General features: G+C 47.8%; 1 protein-coding gene across 1 annotated transcript in view; it reads right to left on the bottom strand.

The window, feature by feature from the left end:
• Positions 1 to 21,388, bottom strand: part of LOC126520883 (cytospin-A-like) — a 134,815-nt gene that overhangs the window by 16,670 nt on the left and 96,757 nt on the right. The window contains exons 14-17 of the mRNA XM_072287072.1: positions 14,303 to 14,487; positions 5,127 to 5,235; positions 4,500 to 4,616; positions 3,087 to 3,146 (exon numbers count right to left, since the gene is read on the bottom strand). Coding sequence (XP_072143173.1) covers positions 3,087 to 3,146; positions 4,500 to 4,616; positions 5,127 to 5,235; positions 14,303 to 14,487 — 471 coding nt within the window. The remainder of the gene's footprint in view (positions 1 to 3,086; positions 3,147 to 4,499; positions 4,617 to 5,126; positions 5,236 to 14,302; positions 14,488 to 21,388) is intronic.

Raw genomic sequence — 21,388 nt, 5'->3', positions numbered from 1 at the left:
CGCACGGCTCGCGTGGCCTGGCGCTCGGAGTGGTACAAGCGCGGTGCGAGAGATGGCGCGACCGTCGCACCGCGGCGGGGTTACTCGGGCGCCGAGGGACAAGGGGCTGCCTCTTTCCCGGCGGGTCGGCGCGCGGCGGAGGACGTCTCCCGCGAGCGCGCGGCGACCGATGCTTCTGCGAGACCGCCTCGCGTGGCGGCCTTCGAGCGCGCCTCCGTTGGCGTGACCGAACACGCGAACGACCAGGCGTTGGGATCCAGCATGGGGCGAACATATTCGCTCGCTCACGGTGAGTCGGACTTCTAGATTTGTCGCGCGCCCATCGGCATGTTTTGTGGATAGCCACTCGGCTAGCAGGCATTGATCTATGAAAGGTGCAATAAATGCCCTTGTGACTGTTTGCACTACTGTGTTGTCGTTCCTTTGTCCCAAGAGTACGGAGGAGAACCCCGTATCTCCCACATCTGGCTGCCCAACGTGGGGCTCTTGGGGCATCGGACGATAGATTTAACAGTTTTGCTTCGTTCAAGACCTTTGTTTGAACCGAAGCGTAGGCCTAGCGTGAATTTTGATCGCTAGCATCGGCGGCGTGCTTTCTTGAGCGAGGCGACGGAGGCTGTAGTGTGTTTGAACATGTCAACATGCTAAGCCTTTTCGCAAGTGTTTTTTTTTAATGACATTCGTCGGTACGAGAGCCACGTGGTCTTCATCCTGGGAGAGCGAGGCTGAGTGCCCGCGGAGCAGTGGCAAGCCTGAAGCGAGTGAGTACGGAAGCCTCGTGGGTGGTCCGAATTTCTTATGTAAATAGCTTCTTCTATCTCTTTGACTCGGATGAAGTCGCGGCTCTGGGAGCCGGGTGGCCGCGGGCCACGGGTGCCACGACGGGCTGACTGGTATTGCGGCCTGGCACCGGGCGCTCCGACACCGTCTGGGACGGTGGGCGCCGTCAACTCGGATGCTGTGTGCACCGAGCGGAGTAGGACCACCTCACAGAGCTAACGTCTCCTCGCGGCTGCCTGTTTTGCGCTCATTTTGAGTGTTGTTTTTGGATGCCGGTTGTTGTCAGGGTAGCGACGCTTTAGGCCTAAGGCTTTACGAAGCTGCCTGTCGCACGTGGAGGGACACAACCTGGTGGACCGTGGCGTTGAGGTGTTGCAAGTTGCTTCCCTCATTCTAGTTAGCCTCGCACGAATTGAAATTACTCGTTCGACTCAAGAAAGCGAGCTTCGTTCACGTGAACTTAGCATCTGAGTAGCTGCCCGATCTTTTGCTAGCCGAGTTGAACATCGTACCACGTGGGCGATGCGCATGCAGAATTCCCCTCCCTTGCACTACTTTAGTGTTTGCCGAGTGTTTTGAGTGTACGCAGCGTGATTGGAGTCGCCCCTGCCTTGCTGTCACCTGCACATCGTCTGCGCTGCTGCCCCGGACTACGATCGAGTCACCCCGGGCGATGGAGATGCTGTGGCCAGTTCGGCGCAGCGACTTCGGCGGCCTCCTGCATCCAGCTCACAACCATCGGCGGCGGACAAAGGAGCCAGCGGTCACCGACAGCTACGGCGGCTCTTGCCAGCAGGGCGCGTCGGCGCTAGCGACACTTGCTCGTACCGACTACTGCGTCGTCGTTTCCGGAGTCCTGGCCTGGAACGATGCCGTCGAGTCTGCAAGACTGCTGCTGTGACCGGCGGACGCCAGCGGTGTACCCCAAGGACAGTCGGCTCGCATGTTATGGACAGCGTGTGGACATTTCCCCGGCGCGGCCACTGTTGCATGTACCACATTGTTCGCGAAGCACGTGTTGATGTTAGACTGTGTGAAATGTTTCGCCGGAATAAGAAGTGATTTAAGGTTGGGGGGATGTGGGGATGCGCGACTCTCGCGCGTCCCCTGATGTTTTCCCGCATAGCGCATCCCCTGAGATGCTGTTTTCCCGCACGGCTCGCGTGGCCTGGCGCTCGGAGTGGTACAAGCGCGGTGCGAGAGATGGCGCGACCGTCGCACCGCGGCGGGGTTACTCGGGCGCCGAGGGACAAGGGGCTGCCTCTTTCCCGGCGGGTCGGCGCGCGGCGGAGGACGTCTCCCGCGAGCGCGCGGCGACCGATGCTTCTGCGAGACCGCCTCGCGTGGCGGCCTTCGAGCGCGCCTCCGTTGGCGTGACCGAACACGCGAACGACCAGGCGTTGGGATCCAGCATGGGGCGAACATATTCGCTCGCTCACGGTGAGTCGGACTTCTAGATTTGTCGCGCGCCCATCGGCATGTTTTGTGGATAGCCACTCGGCTAGCAGGCATTGATCTATGAAAGGTGCAATAAATGCCCTTGTGACTGTTTGCACTACTGTGTTGTCGTTCCTTTGTCCCAAGAGTACGGAGGAGAACCCCGTATCTCCCACACTGACTATCTTTAGCTCGTTTTTGAACTTTGTTTGAGTGCTCGCACATGCGGTCATTGATGCACCACCCCGTTTGGCCGATATAAAAACGCTTGCATGAAAGGGGAATCTTATACACCACACAGTCACAACAGTCACCAATAAATCTCTGTCTGTGCTGCTTTTTACAACTTCTTTTGTTGTTCTTGGTCACCCGATTGACTTGATGGCACAGGCTACCTAACTTATTTCAGGCAGTAAACAGCAACCTAACGCCTGCCCTGCCGACAACCTTATTGAGATTATGCGCAACGTCGTGCACATATGGGATAACCGCAACCATCTGCCGTGAGCGATTCTCAGATTGAGCAGCTGCCAATTGCTTTCTTTTAAGGCTTGTTGCGAGGCTTTCAGTGATGCTGGTTAAAAGCGGTACCGAGAAACCTGCAAGTTTCAGCCTGGCTACTTGCTTTTCGAAGCTTGCATCCACTTGGTGGTCACAAGACCTGATGAGGGCCGCCTTCATGCAAGATCTTGCAATACCGCGCTTGACTATCTTTGAGTGTGCAAAGGAAAAGGGGAGAAGGCTTTTATGAGACCAATTGCTCTGTAATCATGAACCAACCAGCCCAAATGCGTACTCTTCCGCAGAATAGATGCATGTTCGCCCAGATTATCTGGACACCAAGGATGGCACAAAAGCTCAGCACTCACCAAAGTGCTTGGAATCCCAGCTGATTCTGCTGCTTCAAATGCAATGCTGAAGTTTCTCCTCTGAAAAGAAGGAAAATAAGAGAGGATGAAAAGCGCAATGATGCCTGAAAAAAGGCTTGCAGTAAGTAAGGCTAACGAAGTAAGGCTAACAACAATGCCCAAGTGATAGTGCTAGCAAGCAAGCCTCCCTTCAATTTGCCATCCCAACAGCCAAAGGCTGTCCAAGGTATCCTGTACACCAATGCTCATTGGGCAAAATCAGTGCCTCAGGCATTCTTGTGAAGTTTAGGACCACAAATTGAAGAAGCCCTCAGTGACTACTAGGATAGGGTACCCTTAGGGACTACTGGGGGCTGATAAAAAAAAAATGCATGCTAAACCTTTTAATTATTTAATCAATCCTACTTCCGAATTCATGAATGTGTGAGCTAAATGAAATGAAAACTGGTTATTTATGGACATAAACTTTGAATACAAAAGAAACCGTGCTATACTAAATCAACAGTTGCCTTTAATATATCATCAGCTATACTTACAGTTAGAGGACATAACAACACTGTAAAAAAAAAAGCTTGCATTGTTTTCAGACTTACCTTCTCCCCAAACTATATTCGTCATTCGTCTTGTGTGCCTTTCCTTTCTGTAGTGCTGTGTGCCCGGTCACAAGTGGCACGCGCATTATCAGCATGACATTGCATGCTTGACAGGAAAGTGTAGCGCTACAGAGCTTTCAAGAAAAAAACAATGTAAATGAGACAGATGACGACTATACTTTGGGGATAGCATACACCCAAAGGGTGCAAACTTTTTTTTAGAATGAAGCGTATCAAGCTCGCCCAGATGCTGTCATAAGTCTAGGTTCAGAGGCAAAGAAGCTTGTTAACATTCTCTGGCAGATTCCATCACAAGACACACAAGTGCTCTAGTCCAGGTAGGTGAAGCATCTGAATCTAACTACTGAATGGGCCTGTTCCAGGAACTTGTCTTAATAAAGTTGTTTGTAGCAAGTAGTACCCCTCTGGCATGTGGTGCCTTGCGCTGCTATAAGAGAGCAGCACAGGTACTATCGCATTTTCTTTTTGTCTGCATATTTTGCAATCTTTCCCTACCCAATCTTTGAACACCACTGAAACACCTTTGCATAAACAGAATTTATATTTTGCAAGTCATTACACAACATTCGTAAAATCATACAACAAAACCAAATTATTAAATTTTATGAAAAATTTAGGAGAGTTGGCAGGCAATTTATACTCCATGCCATGTGGGTAACTGCGACTATGGATATTCCAGACTGCATAACACTTGCGCGACACACAGCAATACTACCATGTAGGCACTGGCAGTTCTAGCCTGTCCTTGCTCATCTGGCAGTGTCTGCTGCTGCGGAAAGCTGTGGCCACTGATGCTCACCTTGTCCTTGCTATCAAGCTGGTCGTAGGGGACCTTGTCCCCCAGGTAGGTGTGCAGGAGAGCGCAGAAGGCCAGTCCATCATTCCAGCTGCTACTGAAGTTGGTGATGTCTATGCCCTGGTGGAAAGGAAAGGAAGCACAAGTTGACAGGACTTTGGAATTAAAGCTGCACGATGGATTACAGTTGGGGTTCCTAGAATGAGTTCCATGCCTGTAACTTTTGCTTTTCGTGAGCACCCAAATCAAGCTGATCAATCCTGTCATATGTCCATCAAGGGGCTGTTCACAAAGAAGGCAGGGCTGGCGGGACGTTGATTCTTCAGCAATACAGTGAAATTTGTTAATTTGGCAGCCATTGTTAAAAAAAAATTCAGATAATTTATACAGAAGGAATGGTCCCATTAATCATATAGAGAAGTATGGAGAAAGATGTCCATTCATTTGACACCAATTTGGTGAGCATTGGCTGATTTGGCATTGGGGTGCACAGTGCGAATGTCACATACAGTTGTTTTGGTAATGAAGAGAGCGTAGGAGATGCACAGATGCATTAATATTGCGGTATGCAACATTGCAACTTTAAATAGACAGTGTATGAAAGAACAAAAGAAGTGGCCACCAGCTTACCTTGTAGCCCATGGTCTTGTTTTGGCACCACTTGAGCAAGGCATTGCGCTTTGATCCTCCACCCTTGACCAGTGATGCTAGTGGATCCTTCTTTTCAAATGACAAGTCACTGCAAGTGTGCAAGCTATAGTTTTACAATATGACGAGTAATCGATGGTTTGAACACAATTCATCTCGTCATGTAAAAACCAGTATGCAGGTTTAATACAGGTTCCATACAGTAGTAATGTTCCCAAAAGCACTTCATTCAAACCTATTTTCGGTCCCCACAGAATTGGAATCAATGAAATTCACCTGTACTGTCAGTCATTGTAACTATCCACTTCTTTCCTATTATATAAATTTGCATGAAAAAATATTTAAACTGGACAGGTATCTAGTGGGCGACAATAGGAACACAGAAAGTTGCATTGAAACAGACAGATCTAGAGTAGTTCTACTTCTGTAGCTCCATAAATTTTTTTCCTACGCTTACAGTGCTAAGCAGTTATGAAATACTGCATTTATTTGAATCTAGGCCCATAGTTTTTGTCAAATAATCATATTCCAAACTCTAGGGTCGGCTTAGATTCGAGGATTTTAAAAAACTCACCAGTTTTTCATTGAAACTGCTAAATATGGTGCATAGCTAGCGCCATCTAGAAAAGTCAGTATCGCAGCCACTACTAGCCGTGCCAGTAGCCAACCGTGCGCAAGCGAGGTCGCCATTTTGACCTGTGTCGTGTCGGCCGTATCGGTGTGCGGCGTGGTGTTATCGCGATGGCACCAAGCAGGAGGTGCCACTACAGCGCCACTTTCAAGCGAAAAGTTGTGATAGCCGCAGAGGCATCGTCGAACTTTCAAGCCGGGCGGCACTTTGGCGTCGACGAGAAAAACGTCCGTCATTGGAGGGGACAATGACAGAAGCTTTTTACATGTGCCGCAACGAGGATGGCATTTAGCGGACCAAAGAAAGGCCCTCACCACGAAGTGGAGACAGTTTTGGCTGACTTTGTTCGGACACAGAGAGCAGCTGCCCTTCCAGTGACAACAGAATTGCTCCAAGCGAAAGCTACGGAACTTTCGAGGGAGCGAGGCCTAATGCCAAGAGATTTCAAAGCCAGCCGAGCCTGGTTTCAGAAATTCATGAAGCACTTCGGGTTCAGCCTCCGACATCGCACTTCAATCACCCAGAAGCTGCCAAGCGATTCCGAAGAAAAGCCGATAGCTTTTCAGCGCTACGTGCTGCGAAAGAGAGAAGCGGCAGGCTACAACCTTGGGCAAATCGGCAACGCCAACCAGACGGCTGTGTATTTTGATATGCAAGTGGCGTACACAGTGAACGAAAAGGGTGCCAAGGAGGTGAAGGTGCGCTCTGCGGGCTACGAGAAGCAGCGCACAACTGTGGTGCTGTGCTGCACAGCTGATGGGCATAAACTCCCTCCTTATATGATATTTAAAAGGAAGACACTGCCTGCTCGAGAAACTGTCCCAAGAAGTGTCATTGTGCGGACAAGTGAGAACGGGTGGATGACGGGTGCGATGGTGGAAGAGTGGGTTAAGATTGTGTGGCGACAGCGCCCAGGAGGCCTTTTCACAAAGAACTCGCTCCTTGTCGTCGACTTTTATGGTAGATACACACGATGGACTAAATCAGTCTTTTCCGCAACGGACGGCGCATCACGTGACTACGTGTCACGGATTCATGCCGTCCGCACGTCGTCCGTGACCCCCACGGACGGAAAATGCCGAACTATTTTTTGTATCCGTATTCTAGGGGTCGAATGCTGTGGATTTAGCCTAGCATGCTCTACAGTCTGGCAACAAGCGCGGCTTTGGGATCTTTCTAAAACAGCTTCACAGCTGTTGACACCAATCGTGTCTGTTTACACGCACGACTTGCACAAGAGTGACTTCAATGAACTTGAGCGACGAGGCAACTTTCTTCTTCTTGCATCTTGTGGAGCAGTTCCCAACGTTGTGGGACATGACTCTCACCAATTACGTGGACACGAGAGCAAAAGAGACGATTTGGTAGCAACTGAAGAAACTGCTCTCTTGTCACTCGAAACAGCCTCTGGTATTCCTCAATGACACTGACCAACAGCTCTCGGTACAAGCGGTTTTGCATACCAAGATGCTTGTTGGCGATATAGTCCTTTCGCCAACAAGACCTCTTTCGATGAAACAAGTACTCGTCACCATCCAATTCGGATAAAACAGTCATTGCGGCCAACCGTCGTTTTTTTATAACTCCATCTTCATTCAGAGTGAAAGACACGTACGACAAAAGTTTTTAATACACCGATGGTGCCATCTAGAGCGAGTAGAAATAAGCAAACATTTGTAAGTTAAGGCCCCTGAGATCCGCCCCGGCCACCGCAACATCTTCAAGGCCATGTTCAGCCAATACAGCCACTCTAAGCCTACAGGCCGAGAATCTGAGTATGGCTTTTGGAAACGGTGCCCGCTCGTAACGAATACTTTGCTTTCGAAGCTTCTGGACACAAATATAAACCAAATACAAGCCTCAGTTTGAAAGTTACGGGCCACATAGTGGGCGACGACGACTTGACAAGTTCGAGGCGGACGGCAGTCGCTTCGGGCGGTGCCGCCATCTTTATTTTTCCGGCACGGTCGTCTGCTCACTCTGTCCGTCGTGTGGATGCGCTTCGCAGCTGGACGTGCGGTGGAATAAGCGTCCGCAGAACAGATTTTGGCAGAGCCGTTCGTTGTGTGCATCCACCATTACCGTGGGCACTTGACCGACAACGTGAAGGCTGTGCTCGCCCAAGCGAACACGGACCTCGCTGTCATACCGGGCGGCATGATGGGCCAGTTGCAGCCACTTGATGTCTGCATCAACAAACCTTTCAAGGATCATCCGCGGAAATATTACACGGACTGGATGACTGACGAAGACCACATGCTAACGGCAACGGGCCGCATCAAACGTGCATCACTATTGCAGCCGTCATGCTGGGTAGCTGCAGCGTGGGACGACATCCAAGGTACTTTGATCGTGCGTGCCTTTAAAAAGTGCAGCATATTTAATGCGCTTGACGGTACCGAAGACAGTGCACTGTTTGAAGGTGACAGTGACAAGGAACACAGTGACAAGTCTAGCAGCGACGACGACGTTGAATGAGCTCTGCACGTTTAGATTCATTAAATGCTGTTTGCATTTTGTGAACGCTGTCCTCGCTTTTTTTGTTCGGCCTACATTCGAGGTAATATATACATATTTTTTTTGTTGTTGTTGTTGGCTTCGGACTTAAGGGGGTCGACTTAGAATCGAGGTCGGCCTAGATTCGTGTAAATACGGTAGGTATTGGTTATCCCCGTAACAGCACTGTAATTTCACAGCTGCTTGTAATGTCATGATTCCTTGCAACAGCAAAGCTACTTGCAATGTCACGGTTCATTATGACATTGCAGCTGCTTATAACATCATGCTCAAAAACTTGGAAACAAAACAGAAGAAGACAGCTTAGGATGAATCTGCTTGCTTCCAGGGGCACAAAGTGACAACAGCATACATTGCCGCTCAGGTGAAGACCAGTCTTATATAAATATTTGACTACAGTTAAACCTCAATATAACGAAATTCTAGATATAATGAAGTATTTAGCTTGTCATAACGTCTCATCTATAGAAAACCATGTATTGAGAACCTCAATATAACGAAGTGTATTTGCATGAGATTTCAATATAACGAAATTTCACTGCTACCGCAAAGGAATGCCGAGCCAATACATGGAAACTTCCACGGTTGCAGATGGTCAAATGATTGAATTACAAGCGGCTGTTTGCCAAACGCACCTCTCAAATCACTGGGTGCACAACAAGAGGGACCGCCGAAGTGGAGCTGCATAAGTCCAAGTGCGAAAAGATCCTATCGCGCCCCACACACTGTGTACTTTAGGTGTGAGTGAAAGTGTGCGAGGGTGAGACAAGAAAGATGGCCACTTCACAGGTGCCGCCTTCTCGTGTGAGCAAAGGGAAAGAGGGGGAGGGGAGTGAGCTTGCGGTAACGCAATCAACGATGCGCAAGGGGTTGGGCAGGCGCGGAGTAGGGGACAAGTTGGCACGCATCTTGGTTTTTGTAGCATATTTTGGCCGTGGCTGCGCATGGCTGTAAGCACGGCTGAGCATATACACAGCCGCGCACCATGCTTTAGAGGTAAAGTGCCACGGGTGCAAAGAGAGGGCGTGATGGGACGGCGTGGCACCATGCAAGCTGTCTTCCTGCATGTTGAGCATTGAAGGTTGCATAATCTCGAGTTTCGGTGACCCATTGGAGCAAGAGGTAGACGAATAATTCGCTCTCCGTTGCCGGCACTTTTCATGATAGCGTCGTCCCAGTGTAGGCGATGCTATCAGCCGCGGGGGTGGAGTTCACGCAAAAGTGTGGCTGGCTTCACCTAATTTGTACCGCCGATGTGAAGATATTGTCAAAGTGGCATGAAACCGTATCATTCATCACCGACTGCCAAATTCATCAAATTGAATTGCTTTCTCATTCAAATTTGCTTTCTTCGATTGCCCGATAATGTGGAAAATTCTGCGGCCACTTTCCATATAAGAAAAATTTATTGGCGACTGTACTTATCCGCATAAAAGGTCGAATTTCAATACAACAAAATTTTGATATAACGAAGCAAATTGCTGATTTTACCAACTTCGTTATATCGAAGTTTAACTGTATTTGCTACGTCATGTGAAGGGGTACATTGCAATGCAGGAGGCTTAGCACAGTCCGCAGCTCGATGCTGCTGAGTACATGACTTTATTGGACTACTTCTTAGTTCTATTTTGGAAGCAACTTTAACAAGTTTTGTATTCTCGTGTGCACCTAACAAATAATTTTCCGTCAAATAGGCTCTCCTTTCTTGCACATTAATACTGTTTTTCATTTTTCTTAGCTAAAGAATACAGCCAATGACCAATTTTTCGGACATGCTTGGTAATTCGGACGCCATCACAGCACCATCACATACCTGCCTGATAACTTAGATGCCATCACGGCACCGCCACGTACACCGTAGAATCAATGTACTAAAAGGATGTCTGAAATTTCTGACACTGAAACTTTTCGCCTCCCAATTTTTTAAGCGAAGCTTGTATTGTCTCACAAGTGGCATTGTCGTGAACACGAAAAAAAAACGGCCGTGGCTTAGCTTGGTTAAGCCTGGTGATTGCGAAGCAATAGTGTGTTATTCTCGGATCAGCTGGTAGTATGGCTGGTGGTAGTCTTGGGTTATGCTAGTGTTACGGCTTACAGTGAATCATCTAAGCACCAGCACGTCCAGGTGCATCTCGGACTTGAGCACGCCGTTGGCGAACGCCCGTATCGAGCTGAAGGACGAGAGGTCCAAGTAGCGCATGACGACGTTCTCGATGCTCGACACCCGCCGAACGTCGGCGGCTGCGAGGAGGCCGCTGCTGATGTCGCGACACGCGAGGATGACTCGGGCGCCGCGCCGAGCCCCTGGTGAGAGGAGCAGGAGTTAGGCCACCGTTGGTGGCTACCGCCTCGCCTCGCGACGGCGTGAGATGGGGCCCCGTTTTTACACAGCTGGTGTGACGTCACGCAGCGAGGTCACGCTAAAGGTCAATGGTGCCTACCACTGCCTCGCCACGGAACGGGCTGAAGTGCGACCTAAAGTAGTATAGCTTCGCAATAAAAAAAAAAAAAAGTGGCTCTCGAGCAGAGCAGCTGCGAGAAAGGGCAGTTTGGCGAGTTGACAGCTGCGTCGGCACCGGAGTGCGAGTCATTAGCAAGGATTCTAGCTGCATAGGCATGCACTCACGCCACACGCGCAACCAATCAGAGCCATTTTGCTTCCGTCAGGGAGGGAAAGCAGGAAAGATTTCGCACACACTGCCGCCGGCTTCGTTTCCGTTCAGTCTCGAAAAACAGATGGGACGGCCACGCATTGTACATTCCTCCAAAGAAGGAACACACAGCGTTCAAAGAGCGGCAGCGAGAACTCGCTCGTGAAAGGGCTCGCCGTCGGCACACCAATCCAGCTGTTAGAGCCGCCCGAGCCAGGCAATCCGACAGCAATAAAAACATCCCGAGCTGAGGGAGCGGGAGGCAAAAGCAATCTGGCACCATTACCTGCGAGTTACTTAACCGAGATAAAGGTCAGGTGCACGCAGGACAAGCTTTGCTTACCCCCATTTTCCGGTAGGGGAAGAGTTGGTCATTTTGTACCTTTTGTCCTGACCACAGGGCTGAACCATCATTCATTGAAGCCACCATCATCATCATTTTCGTTATCTTGCAGCCATGAACCAGTGCTCTCGCACGTCGATGCACTGGCAGCTGTAGCAGTTTTGTGCTGTCGTTAAACCTAGATGCTTTTGACATTCACTACCAAGCTTCCTACTGTTTGGTGCTGTTTTATTTTTTTTCATTTAAAGGCTTCGATGTTATCGGCAATGGCACTGACTATGCTTTCGTTATCTTCACTGATGGCGTTTAAGTACAGAAAACACGGCAGGAATCAAAAGTTTTGCTTAATGCCGGTTCCCAAAAGTGTGCTTCGCCGCAATACAGAATACAAGGTCAAGCATAAGCAAATTATTGCAGTGAAGCATACCAAGAGTTCGAAGGGGCCCCTGTTACAGGTCATGTGTTATTAATTAAATGTATTATAAACAAATTATATATGCTCTTGCCTATCATCTCCTGTCACAGTACACTATGAGCACCAAGATGTCTAATAAGTGTACTGGCCGGCCTTTAAAGCTATTTCGGACATGGCTGCGTTGATTTGAGCCCTTGTAGACAATTAAAGGCATGCATTCATTTATTTTTATTTTTTTTTTTAGAATGCCCAATTTTTTGGACATTTTCGCGGTCCCTAGGGAGTCCAAAAAATCAGGCGTTGACTGTACATCATTACAATAATGCAAATGCTGTAGCCAGTCTTGCTCCAAGGCCACATGGTTTATATGCAGCTTCACAATGGTCATGCAATGCCTTGCAGAATGCATACTTTGACAGCATGCTGCCATGAAGTGACACCTCAAGGCGAAATTTGCTTATAACTCACATCCCAACTTTACTGTTACTTCTCTTTTTTGTGTGTGTGTGGGTTATACACACAAAAATACAGTATTTACAGTGCATAAACCAAGACATCCTCAAGTCATTTCTGTGCGATGCTACCTTCCCAAATCCTAACCAAAAATGGCCAATTTGTTTCTACTGCTGAATCTTTATGAAAAGTAATGTAAACAATATTTCAAGTGCTTATTTATACAACTTTCCACCATTTCTTTCAAAATTGAAGCTTCACAGCAGCATAAAAAAATATGCATCACTGACTAGAAATGGTAAATTGCAACAAAATTAAAAATGTTGTAGATGAGCAGAGTTCATCCTTCGCCATTTATTCCAGAAACATGCGCGCAAACACAGCTCGCTCATGTCACAAAAGGGGTTAAAGAGGCCTTTGAGCATTGCTTCTTCAAAACTGGGAACACGTTGTAATGGGTGCTATTCCTTTCAAGAAATGCATTTCCGCACAAATTTTTGGGAAGGACATAAGATCAAAATAGCATGCTTACTTTCCCCATTCCTCCTCAGCTCTGGCTATTGTTCCTTTTTTACTACAGTGAAACCTCGTTAAACCATAGTTGGCCGGAGCTAGGAAAAAGTATGTACTAAACGGTAGTACTGTTTAACCGAAATAGCATGAGATCGACCACTTACCTGTCAAAAACGGAACTAAGAGACAGTACGATGAAAGAGGGAAAAAACATTTAGTATTTATTCAGTTCGTGCGACAAAAGTGTTATTTTCGTTTGATACCGCTGCAACTTAGCAGCGACGACAGTGGCCTGAAACTTACTGAAACTGTGAGGCAGCTTTTCAGCCAGCCCCTTCTTCTCAGCAAACACTCGCATGGCAGATTCCTCGTTGGCGTTACGTATTCTCTGTGCACGCGAGTGGTAGCACTGTGGAAGTCGCGGGGCACCCTCTTCATTGCAGGGTGCTGTTCTCCTCGCAACGACTGCATTCACGAGGCCGATGTAACGCGCAGCTTCTGCCGCCACTGTCGGGCCTGAATCGCCTGTGCTGTCGCTTTCCATGTTGTCCTCATCACAGTTGCCAGCCGACACTTTGGCAACAACAGAGGCTACGATGGCGAAAAGTCGAACCTCGTAGCCGACACCTCTTCATGGTCGCAGCAGCGCTGCTGAGCAACTTCTTCGCATTCCAAATTCCACACACCGTAGTCAATGGTAGATCCCTGTCGCGTGCCAGCTCCGACTTCTTCGTGTCACGTTTGATAGCATGAATGATGTCTAATTTTTCTTCTATGCTGAGCATCCAGCATCTTTTTTATTCGAGCTTCGGCATGACGCGAGTCCTCGCTTGCGCGTTGGCGCAACGCTCTCTGGCATGTCACCGAAATTATGTTGATGTTGATGTGGCTTCACACGCAAACGCACAGGGCGATTGGAGGCCATTGTTTCGATCTCTGAGGCATGTTGTTCTGCCAGGTCGCCCGATGGAGACGACGCACTGCCATGTTTGCACGACGAAAAGTGGAAACACTACATGCTAACCGATACGTACGCAATAAGCTGGTACGGTTTAGGCGGATACAAAACACATTACGTTCAATGGCCGCTGAGTCGGGGATTTGACTTTACTACATTTAAAATGAAACTATTATTTAAGCGGGTAAGGTTTAACGAGGTTCTACTGTATTACTTCTTGGTTTTGTGCTTTTATTGTAACCCTTCAAGGCTGTAGTTTTTCTGAAAAAGGTGCCAGAGTGTGACGAAGGAGGTGACAGGCCGGGTGGGACAGGTTAAGCACCACAGCTTCCCCATCTGCTAGAAGACTGGAGCGTTGTGCACGCTTGCAGTAGCTTTTGCTTCAAGGTAAGTCATGGTCATGAAGAATCGCCCAATGGCTGGTGTCTATGGGCCCTCCCTAGTTCTATAAAGGCATAGATGGAGCGTAATAGTACGATGCTGCAGGAGAGACACAGCAATCTTTAATGCAAGATTGTGTGTGCTCGCTGCTTATGCAACATAATAATATTTGTTCTGCTTGTTTACAGCAGCATTATCTGCAGATTGCAAACATTTTCTTATGGTGTTCAAAAAGTGTCGCAGTGCCCCTTTTAGTCCCTAAGCAAGGCTTGTAGAGAAGTGACTGGCAAGCGTACCTGCAGCTGTTTCTACGAATGGGCTCCAGCTTGTGGGCTAGGATGGAGACTGGGTGCGTCTTGTCAGGCTCTGTGCGAGTTGGCACGTCAGCAGTGCTGTCCCCAGCAGAGTCAGAGCGCTGGCTAGCCTGTTGCGGTGAAGGGCGTGGTGCGAGGCGTACTTTCTCAGGAACCTTGAACGGGCTCTGCAAGTAAACATGCATGCTTAGGGAGACACAAACATAACAATATTTTACACAATTTACTAGAAACACTACCTCGATCAAACAACCCTAGCTTATTTTTAACAGCTGTGGTACTATGCAAAATAATTTTGGCTGACAAAAGATCAGCAAAGCTTTGAAGAAAGTAAATGCATCTCACAGTCATTAAGTGAAAATCCACATGGGCCATAAGGGATATAAATATATAAAAATTAAAATTACGAACTTTTCCAAGAAAGCTCATTAAGGAGAAGATTTATATTGGGTCATCTCCAATTTGCCAATTCAAATACATGTAAAATGCAGAAATGCTTCTATGAGAAAACTGCTGGACCACCTGAATGAAATTTGTGGAACTTCAGAAAAAAGTTATATTCTTATGACTTAGATAGAATATTCATTTAGGGCCTGGAAGTTCTTACAAGAAATTGCAAAAAATTGGTAGGTTTAAAAAACAATTGAAGCACGAAGTTTACAAATCCGTAAATGTGCACGAAGAACAAAGACAGCGGAACTCCGTTGATACGTTCTTTGCTCTTGCGTTTTCCCAGCCGTTGCTTGCATTTTCATGATCCCTACCTAAATCCCATTGACTCCCATATATTATGTTCACCTTTGATAAGTCGCCATTGTGTAATGTTCCTTCATCTGATGCTGCGTTTAATTGCAGCAGTTGCATAAATTTAGCAGTGCAGAGAGAAATTTGCTCTTTCACGTTGCTATGCTATAAATCACGTTGCATCAAGCTACCAAAGTTTGCAATAAGCAACCTAGCTTTGTGGGGAACAAGGTGCCTTCCCGCATCTCGTCCCCCAGCTCGCGCATTGTGCTTACCTCGATCTCCGGGAACCGGCGCAGTAACGACAACATGGCAGACACAGCTAGCACGGCGGAGCTAATTTCCCGCACAAACCATGTTTCTCTCTCCCCGGCTCGAATCACCACGTGAGCAAGTGTCACCGGTACGCGCTCTGATTGGCCTTCCGAGTGGTGGCCCTCGGGCACCCTCTCCACCTGAGCTCTCTTCCGCTGAATGCCTTATCGTGGCAGCAGATACTCACAGGCCCGCAACAAGTTGGTTACATGGGACCTTTGCTCCCGCGACTTCTTGTTCTTGCGCTTGATAGACCGCTTACTGGTTAACCCTAGCGCAGCAGGCGAACATACTCAATCGGTCTTGCATTGAGCCTTCGCAGATAAGTGCCGTGACTGTCGCACTGTGCTGTATCTTGGGTGAATAAACCAGCATTTGTTGGCGATCTCACTCTGGAGCCTTCTCTGCGTCATGTCAGAAAGTCAACGAACCCTGCCGTAGTGCCTTTGTGCCCTGCAGAGTGGAGGAGCGTCATGCCCTTTCCTGACCGTCGCTAGTAGGGTGAGCCTTGTGCAAACCCATCTCCACAGCTTGTACAAACATATCTGGGGAAAAGATGCACAGAGAGGTTGGTGTAGACTTGGTGAAGCCTCTGAAGAAGTGTGCACCGATTAAGACCTACCAGGAACTGAGCACAAGGCTGCGTTTATTTTGGGGATGGCAAGGGTGCATAATCACCAGCTCTCTCTTGCCTACTTTGCCGCAATAGAGCCGTGTTATGTGGTGATGCATACGCAAAATATTGCAATGAGGCATATTGGGAGTGGAAAGGGGCCCTTGGCACAGAACATCTACGTATCCCTTAATAATGCTTGCACCATTTCGTTTTTGGTCACAGTATGTGCACCTAGACGTCTCACAACTGTGCTGGCAGCCGTTCAGAGCTGTTTCCGATGTTGCTGTGGCAATTTGCGGCCGAGTTGTTACGACGTTTTTTCAGTCTCTTGAAAAACGTAGCCATCGAATTCTACTGTACTGTTCTGTTTTCTGCATCAGTTAGAGCTTCTAAAGCAGACAAACTTGATATATGAATTTATATCTTACGTGATTTTGTACAATGTTTACAAGGGCTTTGCAAAAGTCCTACTCGCCTATTAGTGGTGAATATAAGAGCAATGTATAATATATCAATTTTGTCTACTTTAGGTTACTATTATACGCATTTTACAGAATTGCAACATCATATTTCATTGCAGAGCAACAGATTTGTAAACTTCATAGTTTCATTTTCTGAAAATTTGCAATTTTCAACAATGTTTATTAAAAACTGCAGGCCTAAATCAAAATTTCACTCTCAACAGTCACTAAATTATCACTTTGTTCTTTCAAAGGCAACAAACCTCATCAATTTTGGTGCAGTGGTTGCTGAGAAAACCTATTTCCCTGTTCCCATGTACTTAGATAGGAGCCCCCGAGCTAACGCTTCCCCTTACGCACCTGAATTAATGCAAACAATGATATACTATGCTGTTGCATCTGCAAGATTGCAAGAACATGTTCAGGAGTACATTGGTAGTAAAGAATACAGTGGATTTTTTCCCCAGCAAGAGTGGAAGGTTGAGCAACCGCTAGTGCCAGAAAATATGTTTTTGATGTGATTACTGTAAGATCATGTGAATATTCAATATTTCATAATATTATGCTATGTGATATTCACTTCAACTTGAATTTTAGAATTCTAAGTATTCAAAGTTTTCCGAGCATTTGAAATGAACAAATATAAAATTAAAAATGTGCATAATGGACAGTTTCAGTTTTGGTGAGCAAGTTTCATTGCCATAATATGCAGAACGACGACAAGTTTTGACATGTTTTGGCTCATAGCCAAAACATGTCAAAAATGAGAATTTGTTTAGTCAGACTGATTTTTGCACCTGCTTGATTATTCTAATATCAGTCTAACCAGTGTATGAAGGTGACTGAAGTTCCAACCACTGAAAGTTGCCTGGATCGATTTTAAATGCGTAAGCATTTCTATCCCTACTCAACGAGGAAACCCGTCCATTCATAATATTGCTTTCAGCATAGGGCCCCCAGCAGTGAGCAAATTCACCTTTGTGCTGCCTCACGCCTCAACGTAAACTAAGCGGCGAGAACACAGTGCACAGAATGCTATCAGCACTCGGCGCAATGTGTCCTCATCGCAAATCGTTTTCAAGATAGGGTCCGCACGTCTCACTTCAACATGAACTAAGTGGCAAGAATACAGGCCCACACAACTGCGCCATACGCAGCCACTGTCGGAGTATGGTTGACCACAGTTGTTAATGGTTTGACACAGATGAATAAGGTGCTAAAGAGCGATAACGGGCTTATAATGAGTGGAACATCATCAGCTGCAAGAGTTTGTTTGTGTCATCAATTCATCTTGTACAGTCGAACCCTACAATATAGAACCCGTTTACATCGAATTATTCTGCATATCGAACAATTTCTGAACACACTATAGTTACAATGAGTATATATAGCAAAAATTACACTTACATCGAACAAAGATAGCAGCGACTCCCGATATATAGAACGTCAAGCAGCGCAAGTGTGCCCCCAGAAGTTTGCTTTCCCTCGTGGCGGTGGGGAAACCCGGCGGCACGGGCTCCATCCACCCGCTCTGCCTACCGTGACGGCGCCGCGTCGTGTGAACCGTCGACACCCCCTGCAAAAGATGATCCTGGCCCGCCCGCAGCGCTTGCTCAGAAAGCCAATCAGAGGCTCTTGTGCCCTCGTCGTGCAAGATAGTGGAAGTGTGAGTGGTCTCACTGCTTTTTTGGTTCATTGTGTTAGCGCCTCGCGGGCCTTCTCCTGGAGTGGTGCCGTGATGGCTAGCGCTAAGTGACAAAATTTGCTTTTCGCCGTGAAGCTCGAAATCCTGAATCAATTCGAAAGCGGTGAGAAGTCAGATGTCACTGCTGCCGTGCGAGATTCCGAGGAGCACTCTCAGCACAACCTTGAAGGAAGAATAAGGCGAAGATTAGGGCTAAGGCAGACAAACTTGCGACCCAATGCCCATGAAGCCAGACGCATACGCACAGTGACGTCGAGGCGACTGTATGCAAGTGGGTCATCTGAAATTTCTTCAGACATGCTGGCTGCTGCATGCCAGGTGGCAACTCTCATGATTCTGATGAGTGCGACAAAGCCGTTGCCGCTGTCGCCAAAGTTTGGAGCTAGCTGTCAGAATTTACGAAAGCCGTTGATGGATCAACGGCCATGAGTTTGTGGGCAATGGTGTCGTGACCACGGGAGAGCCCGAAAATGAAGACTACCTTGCCGACATCGTACCGAGCACAAGTCATGGTGAGCACAATGAGGAAAGCAACGACGATCCTTTGCCGACGTCATCCGAGGTGATTGGTGCACTCACACTAGTCTGGCGCTTCTGCGTGAATGTGGAAGGTTGCGGCCTCAGCTTCTCCGACTCTTTAGACAATGTGTAGAAGCGTGTGCATCGCAGGCAGCGAAATTGCCCAAGCAGAAGAAAATACAGGACTACTTCATGCAAAACTAAGCTAGTTTCATCAATAAAGTGCTTTAATAAATGGTATGTGCTTTTATGATGCCCAATTCTTTAGCAGGCTTATATTGAATTATGCCCTATACAGAACTGATAGGAGTTTTTTTGCAAGTTCAATAAAACCTGTTTCCACTGTACCACCATGCACAGCAGTTCCTGTCGCCGCAGCACTGCCATATATACTGGTTGAATGAAGTTTTATAACATTAACAATGACACCAGGCTGTGTGGAGATGAGCAAGTCGCACAGTGCTTACGAATACTAAGACAACTCTTAGAGGGGTTTCTCCATGAAGTTTGCGCTATTGAGTTTGTCGACTATACTCTTGCTTTTGCTGACCAGATGATCTCTTGGCTTCCTGGGAGCCATACAGACGCTGAATAGATCATGTCGACTTGGGACAAACCTTAAACATACATAACTTTGTTCACCGACATTCAGCAAAGCAGTGCTGGTGAGGCCTGGAGAGGCCTGGTGAGGCCTGGTGAAGCACTGGTGAGGTAGGCATAGCGGGGGGCTGCAAACCGCTGCTGGAAGTTTGACACTCATTGGTGATTAGTCCCGATATCATGCACATGAGCACAATGCGCTCATGTGCATTTAAGAAGCAGACAGCGTGCCTAGCAAGTCAGTCTGCGTGCTTACTGAATGGAATGAGTAGACGGAAAGCATCGAGCTGAAGCAGTATTCTTGGAAGATCAATTTCAGAGATACTATCACTTCTGTTAACGATTCAGTGTGACTCGGCATTATCTGTGTGCGATGAACACTGTCAGCAATATACTTAAATACATCCGGTGACGAGTCATGTGAAATCTTGTGAAAGTGATAGTACAGTGACAACTGAGGACACCCAGCCCTTTACGATAGGATACATGGCTACATTAACAAGTGACAACCTGAACAGTCTTAATAGGCAATTCTTAACAGAATTCCTTGACCGAATAGCACCAGGCCAGATAAATGAAGTTCGCATCAACGACCACAAGAACGTACTTATGGTTGATGCGACAAATGCAACCATATTAGAGAATTTGAAGATAGTTCAGACACTTGGTAGCATTCCGGTACATCCTTCCAAAGTGTATGGGAAAGATACCTCAATTGGCATGATCTCTGACGTGGACTCTCAAATCAGGAATGAGAATATCACCAAACTTGTGACCTCAACAGTTCGGATATTGAATGTTCATCGCTTCGAACAGTCACGTTGCATTAGGCTAGTCTTTGACTCAGCTTCTTTACCAGTGTTCGTAAAAATGGGTTATGTGAGGCATCCTGTGCGGCCATACGTGCCAAAGCCTCTACAATGTCACAGATGCCAGCAGATCGGTCATGTGAGTGCACTCTGCAAGAACATGATGACATGTCAACGATGTGGTGGGAGTTATTAAATGGAAGACTATCAAGTGGATGCAACAAAGTGCCCCAACTGTGCTGGATCACATGACGCGACCTCGAAGTTGTGTCCAAAAATTGTACATGAAACAAGGATACTCAAGAAGATGGCGAGAGATAATTCTTCCTGCAGAGAGACAGCTGCATCAGTGTGCCGGTGGCGATGCCGCTCACGGCAAAAGCACAAGCACGCCAGCAGTACAACCAAACCACATGAACTGGAGCCTCAACAAGCGCCCTGCATCTTGTCCGCATAAACGTTAACAGAATTGGGAAACGTATGGAAAGACCGAGTGATCGCTGCTGGTATATCAAAGGTGGCTAGAACGCCCGCAGTGACTGGCCCCGTGCAAGGTTCTGCAGAGGTTGTCTGGCCTTCCCTTCCATCAATAGGTTCTCAGAAGGATGACGCAGACGAAGGTTTTACAATGCGTCCTGCCGATTAGCTTGATGGAGCCAAGGTCCAATGCATGCTTCGACAACTGATGTGTCACAATATTCGACACAATGTGTGATGTGCTTTCAAGTCTGCGCATGCCATCAGCATTGGCTGCATTACAAATTATGGATACCCTAGAGCCAATTCTCGCGGCTCTAGGGTGTGGGAGATATGGGGTTCTCCTCTGTACTCTTGGGACAAAGGAACGACAACACAGTAGTGCAAACAATCACAAGGGCATTTATTGCACCTTTCATAGATCAATGCCAGCTAGCCGAGTTGCTATCCACAAAACATGCCGATGGGCGCGCGACAAATCTAGAAGTCCGACTCACCGAGCGACCGGATAGCGAGCGAATATATTCGCCCCATGCTGGATCCCAACGCCTGGTCGTTCGCGTGTACGGTCACGCGAGACAGTATCGCAGAAGCATGGTCGGCGCCCGCGCGGACGTCCGCGCCCGCTGACGATCTCGAACCAAAAAGACCACGCGCCTTGTCTCTCGGCGCCCGAGTAACCCCGCCGCGGCGCGACACTCGCGCCATCTCTCGCACCGCGCTTGTACCACTCCGACCACCGCGGGCGCCAGGCCACGCGAGCCGTGCGGGAAAACAGCATATCAGGGGATGCGTGAGAGTCGTGCATCCCCACAAGGGTAG

The sequence above is a fragment of the Dermacentor andersoni genome, chromosome 3 (genome assembly GCF_023375885.2).
Source record: "Dermacentor andersoni chromosome 3, qqDerAnde1_hic_scaffold, whole genome shotgun sequence".
NCBI classification, from domain to species: domain Eukaryota; kingdom Metazoa; phylum Arthropoda; class Arachnida; order Ixodida; family Ixodidae; genus Dermacentor; species Dermacentor andersoni.
Note: the sequence above shows the minus strand (reverse complement) of the source record. Positions and strands in the feature narration are given on the sequence as shown.